The sequence below is a fragment of the Tenrec ecaudatus genome, chromosome 18, assembly GCF_050624435.1.
Source record: "Tenrec ecaudatus isolate mTenEca1 chromosome 18, mTenEca1.hap1, whole genome shotgun sequence".
NCBI lineage: Eukaryota > Metazoa > Chordata > Mammalia > Afrosoricida > Tenrecidae > Tenrec > Tenrec ecaudatus.
Window position 1 is genome coordinate 36,783,572 of NC_134547.1, and position 13,233 is coordinate 36,796,804.

General features: G+C 37.1%; 1 protein-coding gene across 4 annotated transcripts in view; it reads left to right on the plus strand.

Moving 5' to 3' along the window:
- Positions 1-7,793, plus strand: part of PHKB (phosphorylase kinase regulatory subunit beta) — a 245,632-nt gene extending 237,839 nt beyond the window's left edge. For all 4 annotated transcript variants that reach the window (XM_075537116.1, XM_075537118.1, XM_075537114.1 and 1 more), the window contains 3 exons: positions 1,316-1,423; positions 6,272-6,412; positions 6,993-7,793. In XM_075537116.1, coding sequence (XP_075393231.1) covers positions 1,316-1,423; positions 6,272-6,412; positions 6,993-7,130 — 387 coding nt within the window. In that variant the 3' untranslated portion in view covers positions 7,131-7,793. The remainder of the gene's footprint in view (positions 1-1,315; positions 1,424-6,271; positions 6,413-6,992) is intronic.
- The last annotated feature ends 5,440 nt before the right edge of the window (positions 7,794-13,233 follow it).

Sequence of the window (13,233 nt, forward strand, 5' to 3'; positions counted from 1 at the left end):
CAGGCACTTTCTAAGTACATGAGGAAACTGCCGTTTTTGTCAGTGATTTTCCCAGGGATGCACATCTAGCTTGCAGGCCCAGAGTATCTCCTCTGGAATTTTTCCCTTTGAACCTTTTCCTTAACTACTGTGCTGTCCTGCAGCACAGAAATTCTTTCTGAGGCTAGGAAGCAGGGCAAGTTTAATACTTCTTGCTACTCTGCTATACTGCTTCACATAAATTCTTTTCTGAAAAAGGGAGTAGGACAAGTTTAATATTTCTTCTTAAGATTGAATTATCATAGCCACATAGTAGCTAGATTGACTTCAAATAAGGTGAAAAGAAATGAATGTGCAACTAGAAAAGATTCCTTCCTGCTTTCTTTCTATAGGCCCATTAATCCCATTATATTGTGTGTGTGAACTAATCTTTTATTTTCTCCAAGTTTGGTACTACCACTGAGCATTAATAATGGATGGATTTTATTGAATATACAGCTGGCTAAACATTACTGTCCTTCAACTGAGAGGGTCTCATTTTGCGTAGTTAAATTCTGAAGCCATGATTACGTAAGTTCACTCTAAAGTCCGTGAGGTATAAACAGCGAAGTGTGTCATCATCTCTCGTCATAATTTTGGTGACTCTATTTGCTTTCCACCATACAAGCCGTACAGATAGGGCCTCCCTTCATCTTTTGAGGATTGGCCACCATGCCCAAACTTGGATTTGGATTTATTTTGTTTTCATTTGGTTTTATGAAAAAAATGAATAGAAGACTGTACAATGTTCTTATTTTAAATGCAAAATGAAGGGTAGAGAAAAATATCTTAATTTTTTCTCATTTTTGCATTTGTTTGTTATTTCTGTATGTAGTGTTCTTTTTGCTTTTTATGTCTGCATTTTTATACTGCCAACTCAGAAAGGACTTGCCACAAAAATGATGTAAATTCAATATCAAGTAACTTACATGCTGAAGTCTGGAGCAAAAGCATAACTTCTGGTGTAAATTGTGAACATAAATTGTGCGCTTTGTTGTCTAAATTCTTGGCTGTTCCTTTTTTCTTGTAAAGTGGCTTTCTAATATAATCCCTGTCACCTAAAAACATTAATAAAAGGAAATACCTACTGAAAACAGGAGGTTTAATTTATCATAATGGTTAGATGGTTGGTTTCAGTGGTTGGACATACATAAAATCTGGTCATATAACTGAAAATGCTCTGTAAGGTTTTATAGAAACTAAAAAATATATTGATTAGAAAATGAAATTCCTCTATTAAATGAGAACCAGAGTACAGCAATGCAGCACATTAATATTGAGTTGTTTTTTCCCCCAGCAACCCACCCTGTCAGATATGACCATGTATGAAATGAATTTCTCTCTGCTTGTTGAAGACATATTGGGAAATATTGACCAGCCAAAATACAGACAAATTATTGTGGAGGTTTGTATTAAGCAATGTAGATTGCTAAAGAAGTGCCTTGTACATGGTTCCTGAAAGCTAGCACCTGAGAAACTACCCAACAGGTCAAGAAATTAATTTCTCATCTGCTCTTGATCTCCAATTTAGTTCTTGTAAATTGGCCATCCTTACGTTTTAAACTTTTCAAGAAGGAAAGACTACTGGCCCAGGTTTGCCAGCTACACACTCACTGTCAGCAGCAAGTATATGGCATAGTTAGGTGTGTGCAAGTCAGATCTGACTCATAGGAACCCTGTGTTCAACAGACATGAATGAAGTACCAACTGGTCCTGCACCTACAAATGAATGGCAGCACCATAGAAGAAGAGACTAATATTTTACATTCAGTTTGTTTATTGCCTGTTTGTTTGTTTGTTTAACAGAAACAATGTACCACTATTGGAAGAACTTTTAACACTTCTTACATTTATAGAAAACTTTTTTCATATAACCACTAGGAAGAGATTGTCACCACTGACATTGTGAGGGACATCTTTCTGTTTTACAATCACTTATATTGGCACATCATTGCACAGATCATACAATTCAGTAGTTCAACCATATCAAGAAGAGTTGTACAATCTTTACCACAATCAATTTTAGAACATTTTCTTTCCCCCTGTTCTCAATGTTATTGATGTGAATTTTTTTCAATTTTGGCAAAAATATACACAGCAAGACATTCTCTGATTCAACAACTACTACATGTATAATTCAATGCCATTGATTATACTCTTCCTGCTGTACACCATTATTGTTATCCCTCTCCAAATTGTTCCACCGCCATTAAAATGAACTCAGTGCCTCCTAGTCAAAGCAAAACCTCCTCCTCCTACACCTGGTAACCAGAGGTCAAGCTTGGCTTCTCTTCTTTCCAGTAGTTTCCTTAATGCACTATTCACGGATCATATATTTCCATAGTTAGATCACTTTTTAAAAGTTGTATATAGGAAATCAACATCTAATGCTTTGTCCTATGTCCCACATGTATTGATTGCTCCTCAATTCCCTTCCCCCTCTCCCTCATCCCCTGTTCCCGATAAACCCGTGCATCAGTTATTGTCTCTATGCAACCACTCCTGTGCTTCTTAAACTTGGAGACCTAAAAATCTTCAAAATCAAAAATTGAGACAAAAGAAAACAATAACAATATATAAAGATAAAAATAAAGAATAAGAAAGAAAAGACCACCAACAATATTTAAAGGGGCAGAGAATACATTTCTGTCATGGAACTATCAAGCAATTATCTGAACATAGAGCAAATTAACGTAGGGTCAAGAAAGAGATCATTTGACTGAGTATAGGATAGCATGATTCAATATACCATAATACAGTTTACATTCATCTCTGTCTGGTATTAAAGCTGTTGGGGGCCCTCGCCTGTGGCAGAGGAGATCTGCTAGAGGCTTAATCGGACTAGATACTCTGCAGATGGATTTTTCGGTTCCCACAGTCGTCCATAGCCTTCTCCAAGTTTGGGGTTCACAATTTAACCCGTGATACTTTTCCCTTCATCATATTTGGGTTTTGTTATCATCATCTTTGGATCACACTGTCTGCTGTGCTTCTTCCATGTGGGCTTAGTTGAGGCCTCACTTAGATGGCTGCTTGTTTGAATACAAGCCTTTACAACCCCAGGCATTATTCTAATTGAGAGTTGGGCACCATCTGCTTTCTTCACTACACTTTGCTGTAGCACCCTTATCTTCAGTGATCTCTTTGTAAAGGCAAGTAGTAAACAGGGCCATGTTATAAGAACTTTACTGGATTAGGGCTAGAATAATATAAGAGCCCTGAATCCAGATGTTTCCAAACATCTCTCTATGAATAGAGAATGCATGTAATTACATACTGTATTATAATTGTTCTGAATAGAGTTAAATGCTAAATGCAATTGGCAGTAGTAGCCACGTACAAGTAAGAGTGCACACATAGCTTATTTTACTGTTTTAAAATAATGTACCAAATGAACAGGGATAAGAAAATTATCTGAAACATGGTGAACTCTATGCATGGCAGTGTAACTCCATAGGATTTTCAGTACCTGAAGTTTCAGAAACTGATCACTAGATCTATCTTTCAAGGTGCTGCTGGGTGGACTTGAACCACCAACCTTTTTGTTAGAAGCAAGCAAGTTAACCACCTACACCACCTAGTAAGCAATTTAAACACGTACTCCAACAAATATACAGAGAATCCCTGAAATTAATGTATTTAATATATGTTATGCTCACTTTGGACCACCAGAAGGATAAGTAAATCTGCCTTGTAAATGAGAATGCTTTCTTGTAAAAGATTGCAAAACTTCATCTCGTGTACTTTAGGCATATTACCAGAAAGGCTCAGCCTCTGGAGAAGAACACTGTACTTGATAAAGTAGAGGGTCAGTAAAAAAGAGAAAGACTCTTAGTCAGATGGATTGACTCGGTGGCTGCAACAGTAGACTCAAACATAGCAATGTCTGTGAAGATGGTAGGGCTAGGCAGTATTTGGTTCTATCTGCATACGGTCACTATGAATTGGAACTGACTCAATGGTCCTTAATGGCACCTTGTCTTCTTCTCTAGGAGCATTCCCTTCAAGCTCTCTCTCAGTGGTAGGTGATGTGTCTTACTAATGCAGAGGACACTCCCAAGGGTGTTGAATTTGCTATGCCACCTCCTGAAACCCAGCATTTTGGGAGCAATAGTCATTTGAGTTAGATTTAGCCTTAGTCTTGATTGTGAACACTTTCTGCCAGTCAGTTTCATATAATACGGTTCAGGACCAGTCAGTCAGTTTCATATAATACGGTTCAGGATCAGTCAGTTTCATATAATACGGTTCAGGACCATAGTCTTTGGAGTTACCAAGGTCAATTAGTTTAACAGTTCACAAAGATAATGATTTACATCTTATTTTTGTGAGTAGTGACTGAGGTCCTGAAAACTCATGAGCAGCAATCTCAGGTGGAACTATTTTGCTCTTTTCATCTGGAGGAAAGAAGAGTAACAAAAATCCGAAGACACTTCAAAACCACAAATATCAATCTCCATAACCCTGAGCCCAAAAGAACCCGATGGTGCCCATCTACTGTTACCAACTGCGTTGAGCAGAATCACATTAGAAGGCCCTGTGCAGAGTGGGAGAAAATAAGGTGCATAACTTGAAATCATAAAAGAGACCAGCCTTACATGTCTTGTAGAGACGAGTGGGACCCCGAAGACTGTGGTTGTTAGTGACCCTTCTGCTCTGAAACGGAACTCACCCTCATGGTCCAATTTTTAGCCAAACAATAGGCCTAGATTGTTATTGTTGTTAGCTGCCGTTGGTTACAATCCATAGCACCCCTATGCACTACAGAACAAAGCATTGCATGGTCCTGCACCGTCCTCATTATTGTTCCTATGTCTGAGCCTGTTGTTGCAGCCACTGTGGTCAATCCATCTTATTGAGGGCCTTCTCTTCCCTGTCCCTCTACTTGACCAAGCATGATGCCCTTCTACAGGGATTGCTCTCTCCTGACAATATGTCCAAAATACGTGAGACAAAGCCTTGCCACCTTGCTTCTAAGAAGCACTCTGACTGTCCTCTTACAAGACAGGTTTGTCAGTTCTTCTAGCAGTCCATCATATTTTCGGTATTTCTCACCACCGCAGTAGCGATAGTGGGGCACAGACACCTTGAAATAACCAGCCATTTAAGATCAAAATGGCAGGATCTACCCACGGACAAAGCTTACAGGCTTACATTAAAGGGATTGCATTGAATGAATTGAAACAAAATGTATATGAATTATTTAATATAAAAATGATCATCCGCTATATATAACGACCCAATTCACATTAAAAAGTTAAAAAGAAATAACAAAAAAAGTCTTTTCAGCATACTATGTAGGAGTGAAGTAAAGATTGAGGTCAAGAAAGGTAGGACTAGTTAAACATTGAGGAGACAGTCCCTGCCTCAAGGTCTCCCACATTGTGACTCCGGGATTCTAGTGATAGTGGTTCCTTTGGCTTTTTCAGGTTATAAATTTTGAAGTATTTCAATAAAGTACAGATAACGAGGTTCCTAAATTGGGTATTTTTGAGGTCTGTTTCCTGTTCCATGTACAAAATAGGATCCATAAGTATCAGAAAACTTTTGCAAAGCATTTTACAGAGTTTAACATCTAAAATGATTAGAACTTAGGATGAATGTATAAGATGGCCAAACAATAGTATAATGTATAAAACTTAGTTTACCAGATCAGACTAGGATTCATGCTATTAAGGGACAGAGATAAATGTGTTTTTCAAAACAGCCATTCCCTGAGGAATGGGGATGGCACTGTAATTGCGCTCATCTTGAGCCCTTTCCCATAGTCTCCATGGAACGCACCTGCCCTCGCTGGGGACAGAGCCCCGGCAGATGTGTGCTCATTTGTCTCTTCCCAAAATGGACTGGAGCCCAAAGACCCAGAAAGAATCTGGACACTGTGGCTGAATGGAACACTGTAAATTATGTGCAAGATTAGGAAAGTTAAATAAAGAAATGATTTTTTAAAAAAGATTAAGAAAGTCATTTTCCTAAGTTGTTCGTTTGATTTAAGTTACTAAATAATTTTTATATATCAGTCATTTCTGAATGGGCAACAGGGGCCCAATCAATTAAAAGTGACTGAGTAGTTTGCAAAAGAAATTTATGCTGCTGATTTGCAAAAGCAAAAGCTTCTAGAAGTGATTCTAGTCCACAGAACACATTGTGGAATATTAGGATCAGCCGCTGATGTGATTAAAGAATGAAAACATCCCTAGAGCATATTGCATTTATATTCTATATATTGTCTTTCAATATCTGTCTCTTCTAGTTACTAATGGTTGTATCCATTGTACTGGAAAGAAACCCTGAACTAGAATTTCAAGACAAAGTAGATCTAGACAAACTGGTGAAAGAAGCATTTCATGAATTTCAAAAAGATGAGAGTCGGCTGAAAGAAAGTGAAAGACAGGTAAGTAAATAATTTTTGTACATTTAAATAAAACTTAATCCCTCATTTCATTTAAAAATGGAATTACAGAGGATAAATGTTACATAAGGGACAGCGGAGGTATGACTCAATTGATGATTTAATGCTACTTTGTAGTTAATTCTGACTAAAAAGAAATCTGGGAAGAGGTAAATTTCCTTTATATACTTAGCTGTTAAAATATTTTTTTGCCAGAGAGGAACCATAGATTCTAGAAGGCTATAAAATTAAATTCTGGGCAGTATAAAAAAATGCAATTACAGCCTAGCTTGGTACTGTGTACTGCCTAATGTAATCCCTTCCAGGCTTTTTTTATGCTCCTCTGTAAAAAGGTTCACTAAGTAAATAAAAATCATCAGTAAAGAGGCAAATACTAAGAACATCTGTCTTTATTTTATGTTCTGAGATCATGCCTCAGGAAAATGAGAGAATTCAAGAAGCTCATATTTTCTATAAGGAAACCTTCCTGTGAGTTTACTTCCCTCCTGTGCTGACAGGGGTTTTGCTTGTCAACGCTGTGCAAACAAACATATCAAATAACTTGCTTACATTTTCCTTTTAGGATGATATGACTTCCTTTTACAACACTCCTCCTCTGGGAAAAAGAGGATCATGCAGCTATTTGACAAAGGTTGTGATGAATTTGCTGCTGGAAGGAGAAGTCAAGCCCAGCAATGATGACCCATGTCTGGTTAGCTAGTGAGGAAGCTAGAACATACATTATCTGACGTGTTCAGAGCTTAATCAGGACAGCCATTGATGTAAGGACTGACCACACTGGTGAAGTAGCTGAGCAAAGTCATTTAGATCTGTGCATGCCATAGCAAATCTAATGGTAAAAATGGTTTTAATCAAGTGAAAAGTCTCGTGATTATGCCAACAACAATAAAAGTCATCACTGAACAATAGAAATAGTTTATGAATTAAAATTTCACCTCTGCATGTTTCATGAGCAGATAGCTCATGACGCTTTACTCTTTGGATAAAATTCCCACTGTAGTACCATTAAAATTGAATTTTCCAACTCGTAATGCACACTGAGAAAAAGTACTGAAGGAATTGTAAACAAGCCATTCTGCTGATATTTTGATTCTCAGTAACAGCATTATTATATTTTAATATAAAGAGCTTTTGTTTGATTTATTTTTTGTTAACATGATGGGATTTGTACTTGTGTTTACTATAGAGATTGGATTAAAATACCATGTAATCTCTACTGTATCAAACATTTTGTAGCTCCTACTAAAAATAGAACATGTGTGGGATTATTCAGAAGTACATTAAATTATAGGACTGTTAACTTAGTTTGTACAAGAAAAATATGAATTAAAAGTCATGAAATTTTATTTCTGAGTTAAATGAATTTCTTGTTGTTGTTAGTTGTCATCAGATTCCTAGGTACACATGTTGAATTCATTACATTTGAATGGTTCTATTTCATTGATTTTGACATGGAATAGAAAAGAATATGTGGTACCTTCTAGTGAACATATTTTGCCACCAAACTGATTAACTTTAATATAAACAAGTAGATTAAATATGTGAGTTTTATAAAGTTATTTCCATAGTAAGCATTAGGATTCAGCCCATTCATTTTAGCACTGCCTCCATAGTGAGTAATTTTTCTGATCAGTTTTATTATGGAATTTCGCGTTGAAAAGAAGATATGGCAACTAACAGATTCAACACACTTGTAGAGTCTTGAATGTGGCTAAGAAAGAAGTGGCTTTGTTAATGAGCAAATTGATATCAAGCAAACGGCCATATGGGCACAAAGAAAGCTCTGAGACTCATGTATTTCTCTTAGCTTCAAGGTCCACTGTCTAGATCGAATCAGAAATTATCTATTTATTGGTTGGTAAAATAGAGAAGAATACCATCTGCCCCTACAGAACATCTTAAGAGTGATAATGACAAAGAAGAGCGTTTATTAAAAAGGGATCCTGGATGATAAAGCTAGGTTTTCAAACTTAAGCATGAAGTCCAAGAAGAGAAAACTGAAGTCTGACACTTCATAGCAAGGATGGCATGTTCTTTGGGCCTCTGGTTTGAGAGACCAGTCCCTGGAGAAGGACCTCATGCCTGATAGAGTAGATAGCCAGTGAAAAAGAGGAAATGCCCTCAACAAGATGGACTGACACAGTGGCTTCAACAGTGGGCCCGGGCATAGGAATAATTGTGAGGACGGCCCAGGCCCAGGGGGTGTCTGGTTCTGTTGTACCCGGGTCACTGTCAGTCGGAACCAACATGATAGCACCTAACAACAAAAACAAAACAACAGCAACTTCATAACTGAGAAAACTTAACGTTTTAAATTCTTGAAGTATTTAATCCGTTGCCTAAATTTAGAAGAGAGTATATTCTATTTTTAAGGATTTGAAGAAAGAAATTTTAAGCCTGATTAGCTGAATAAAGTTGCCAGAAATCTGCTGCTGCTGTCTTATTTGGAATCCGACACCATTTGCAAATGTAGGTTTCCTGAATGATTTTTCACTTCCTCTTTAAATGTTACATATGCAAAATTCTGAATTTTTCACATGGTGCTGCAGGCATTCAAAATCTGTTATGTATATCAGCAATATGTTTTTATGAAATTCAAAATTAATATTTCTGAAAGGGGATCAATAAATCTTGATGCTCAAATTACAGAAACCACTATCTGCTTTCTAATTAGAAAAGCAAAAACATAATAAGAATTAGAACAATGGACTCATGAATTTTAGAAGTCTCATTTGGCCTATACTTTGCAGAACTAAAATGTCTTAACAGCTGCACTTGAGACTGACTGAAAATATTAGCACATTTATCCAGGCATGACAAGATTTATATCTGATTTAAAGCTTCCTCTATCACAATGGCAGATTCACTGTGTAAGTTTATTGTACAAGCAACGTCTGTTGGAAACTTCTGATTGAATATCAAATTCCACTATATTCCCAGAGCATCATTTTAAGAAACATACTGTTTTACAGATTTCTTGCTATTTTATTTAAGTCTCAAAATGTCATTTTTCAGTCTTTAGAACTCAAGAGTATGGGATAATCTTGATGTCATCTTCAGTGTGCGATAAGCTTGCAATGCCTTGTGACACCAAATATTATCTATTGAATACCTAATATATTTAACTTTTCACTGAAATTCTAAACAGGATATTCAAAGATATGTTTTGAGCTTCTCATGAAAAGTGCACATTAAATAAGATTAAGTAATACAAAATTTGCATCAACACAATGTGAATACACAGAGACAAAACTCAAATCTTAGGCAAAAGTTGGAAGTAACATAGTAGTACGCAGCCAGATTATAAGACCCTTATAAATAAAAACAAATGAAAAATGAAAGGGGGGGGGAAGAAAATCAACAGAGGAAGGAGCAGTATAAGTAGCAACAGCATTCAAATAAGGGAAGAAGAATGACCTCATACCTTGGGAAAATAGCAGCAGCAGAAGACCCATTGGAATGACTTGGCTCCTGTAATCTGGCCTCCCAGAAGCTGTTGAGAGGGGAAGACAAGGTGAATAGCCATCATATGGAAAACCTAATCCATTTTGGAGGAAGTACGTTAATGCTGAGTCAGCATCCAGGGTAAGAAAATAGGAAACCTCTTCCCCATGGGAAACTACATGATACTCGTTACTCCCTCAAACCGACTGCCAACCCACGTGACAGACTTACAGGATTCAATGGGTACTACTGGTCTAAGGGAGATACCAAACCAAAGCTCACTGCCATCCAGTTGATGCTGACTCATGGTGACTACAGGACGGGATAGCAGTGCCTCTCTGAGTTTCCAAGATGGTAACTCTTGATGCCCCGTAATTCTCTCAGCATGGACGGTGGTTTCCAACTGCTGACCTTGCAGATTGCAGCCCACCATGTAACCACTATGCCACCAGGGTGTGAAGGGAACAAAGAGACCCCCAATTCTAATGTAATTTATACAACCCAGTAAGTCAAATAGAACAGAGATACATCATCTGGATGAAAGAGAGCATTAGGCTGTATAGTAAACAAGGAAAGTTGCCTATAATATAAAAATACTATAGACAAAAGGGATAGAAATAGATCTCCGAAAGAAAATTTACCCTAGGAAATCGCATGCTTCACAACAATTGTCCTATACTTTGAAAGAGATTAAAGAAAAAAGCAACCAATGAAGAAGAAATCAAACATAAAATAAGGCAATACAGTGATATAGGAAAATAAAATTACAGAAATAAATTTCATAAAGTCAGCCACAGCAAGGTACAAAATAGTACAGAGTTGAAAGTTGAATTGGTGCATAAGGGGATAGCTTGAGATCATTCAGTCAAGAGTTTCATGATACTGCTGGATACTGTTCTAGGCAGAGAATTGAGGACAAGGAAAAACTGCAAATCTGTCTCCTAATAGAGATTATAAAGAGCCTGTGGCACGGTGGATTCAGCAGTTCTAGCCCACCAATGGGGAAAACCCACCTGTGGGAAAAAGGTGAGGCGGTCTGCTCCCATGGAGACTGACAGTCTCAACGCCCTACAGGGTCTCTGAATCTGATGGCATGGGTTTAGGGTTTGGGTTTTATGTTTGTTTGTTTTGGTTGGAATTTAAACTCTAGTTAGGATTAGGAATGTTGGGTGACAGGTGTGATACTCGGTATAAATAAAAATAAGGTAGCGTAGAAGAGGAGGAAACAAAGACTGACAAAAGATCATTGTTTTCCTACGGTTCAGGGAAGGCCTCTGATAAAGGTGATTTACATTCGAGAGAGTTCAAGTGAATGTTCCTGGAAAATAAGATACTAAGGATGAAGGCAACAAATACAGGTTGTTTGAACTGGGTATATCCCAAGGTAGAAAAGGCAATGATTGTCACAGGAAAAGGAAAAGGAAATTTTTAAAAGTGTTTAATAAAAGAAAGTTTCCCCTAGATAGTAAGAATACTTCTGTAAATTAAGCAAACACATCATGTTCCCGGAACTTTTGAAACTGAACATCCTAAGACACATCGTGGAGAAACGACTGTTCAGAGATAAAAGAGTGTCTTTGGGCATTCAGACTATAAATGAGGTCATCTAGGGGAGAAAATGCAGTTTGCTCAACTTCACTACATCAGATCAATGCTGTCTAGTAGAGGTGACCTGAGATTTTAAAATTCCAGCCAATTATAAGGTAAAATAAAGAACATTTTCATATTCAAGGAATCAGGAATTATAACAACGGATATCCCTTCTTGAAAATACTATTGGACTGAATCCAACTAACCAAGACAATATAGAGAACATATTAATATAAAATATATAATGCATAAGAACTTTATTAACATTAAAATGCAAAATTAATACAAAATGCTGATATTTAATGTTACAGAAAAATGGGAAGATGAAAGAAAATTTTAATAATACAACTAGTGGACTGAGAAAAGAAACAGGAAGTAATATTCACCTAATTTTTAAAAGTTAACACATTGAGATATAAAATTTTAAAGCTTACTATTTAAAATTACAAAAGTGAACAGTAGCAGATTTATTTCAGTGGAGCTACAGTCTATTATTGAAATTATCATGTAGCTAATTGCCTCAAGTAACAACTGCCTACCTGCCACCTACCAGAAGAACTGCCTCTCCACCATGACCAAACATTTTGATCAAAGAACATAAAGAAAAATCCTGATCAAAAGGAGGAAAACGCAGAACATAATTTTAAATCTCATAGACTTCTATACTTGAGCATAAAGCTTTCAAAATAACTACATGGGATCAAATTGGCAATCTAAACTTGAAGATCAGATTGGAAACTCAGGAGGGAGGCTATGTTAATGGGGAAGAAACTGCAAAGGAGAGAGAATACTTGCTCAACTAGAAGAATATACTCAATCTCTGTGAATTGGACGTGTAGAAACTGTTGAAGTGGTGTATGATTTGATATGATGAGGTACCCCCCTCCAAAAAAATGAATTTTTTTCAAAGCTATGTATTTAAATTCATTTTTTTAAACAATTTATTAGGGGCTCATAAACTCTTATCACAGTCCATACATATACATACATCAATTGTATAAAGCACATCTGTACATTCTTTGCCCTAATCATTTTCTTTTTATTTTCTCCTCTTTTCTTGTTTTTACATTTTATTAGGGACTCATACAACTCTTATCACAATCCATACATTTTTACAAAACAATTTTATCACCTTCATTTGTCAAATCTGTAATTCCATTATTAGAAACATTTTCAAACCACTGGATGGCTCTTCTAAGTCATCATATCACTGTCCTTTCATGTCCCTCTGCATTCGCAGACCCAAAAAAGTCACCAGAGCAAGGTCAGGTGTGTGGGGCAAGAGAGGCATGTTGTTTTTTGCCAAAGTGTGGTGCACTGAGATGGCTGCGTGAGCAAGTGCATTGTCGTGGTGGCAAAACCAGTCCCCTGACTGCCACACATCAGGCCTTTTGTGTTGCACATGTGCACAATCTTTTCAGCCTCTAAATAGAAAGCTTGATGAACAGGCTGACCTCGTGGAACAAACTCTAAATGCACTATACCGCACACATAAAAACAAAACAAATGAACATCATCTCCATCTTCGATTTCACTTGAGCTTTTTTTGGGTGAGGTGATGATGCCATCTTCCACTGGCTTGATTGCTGTTTGCTTGTGTGTTCAATAGAATAGCACCATGTCTTGTCACTAGTAATAACCTTGGGGAGAAAAACTGGGTTGTTTCGGAGCTGTTCTTTCAAAGCACAGCGTTTCTCCACTCGACACTCTTTTTTCCTAGTCGGTCAGAATCTGAGGCACAAATTTCACAGCAACCTATCTCATTCCCA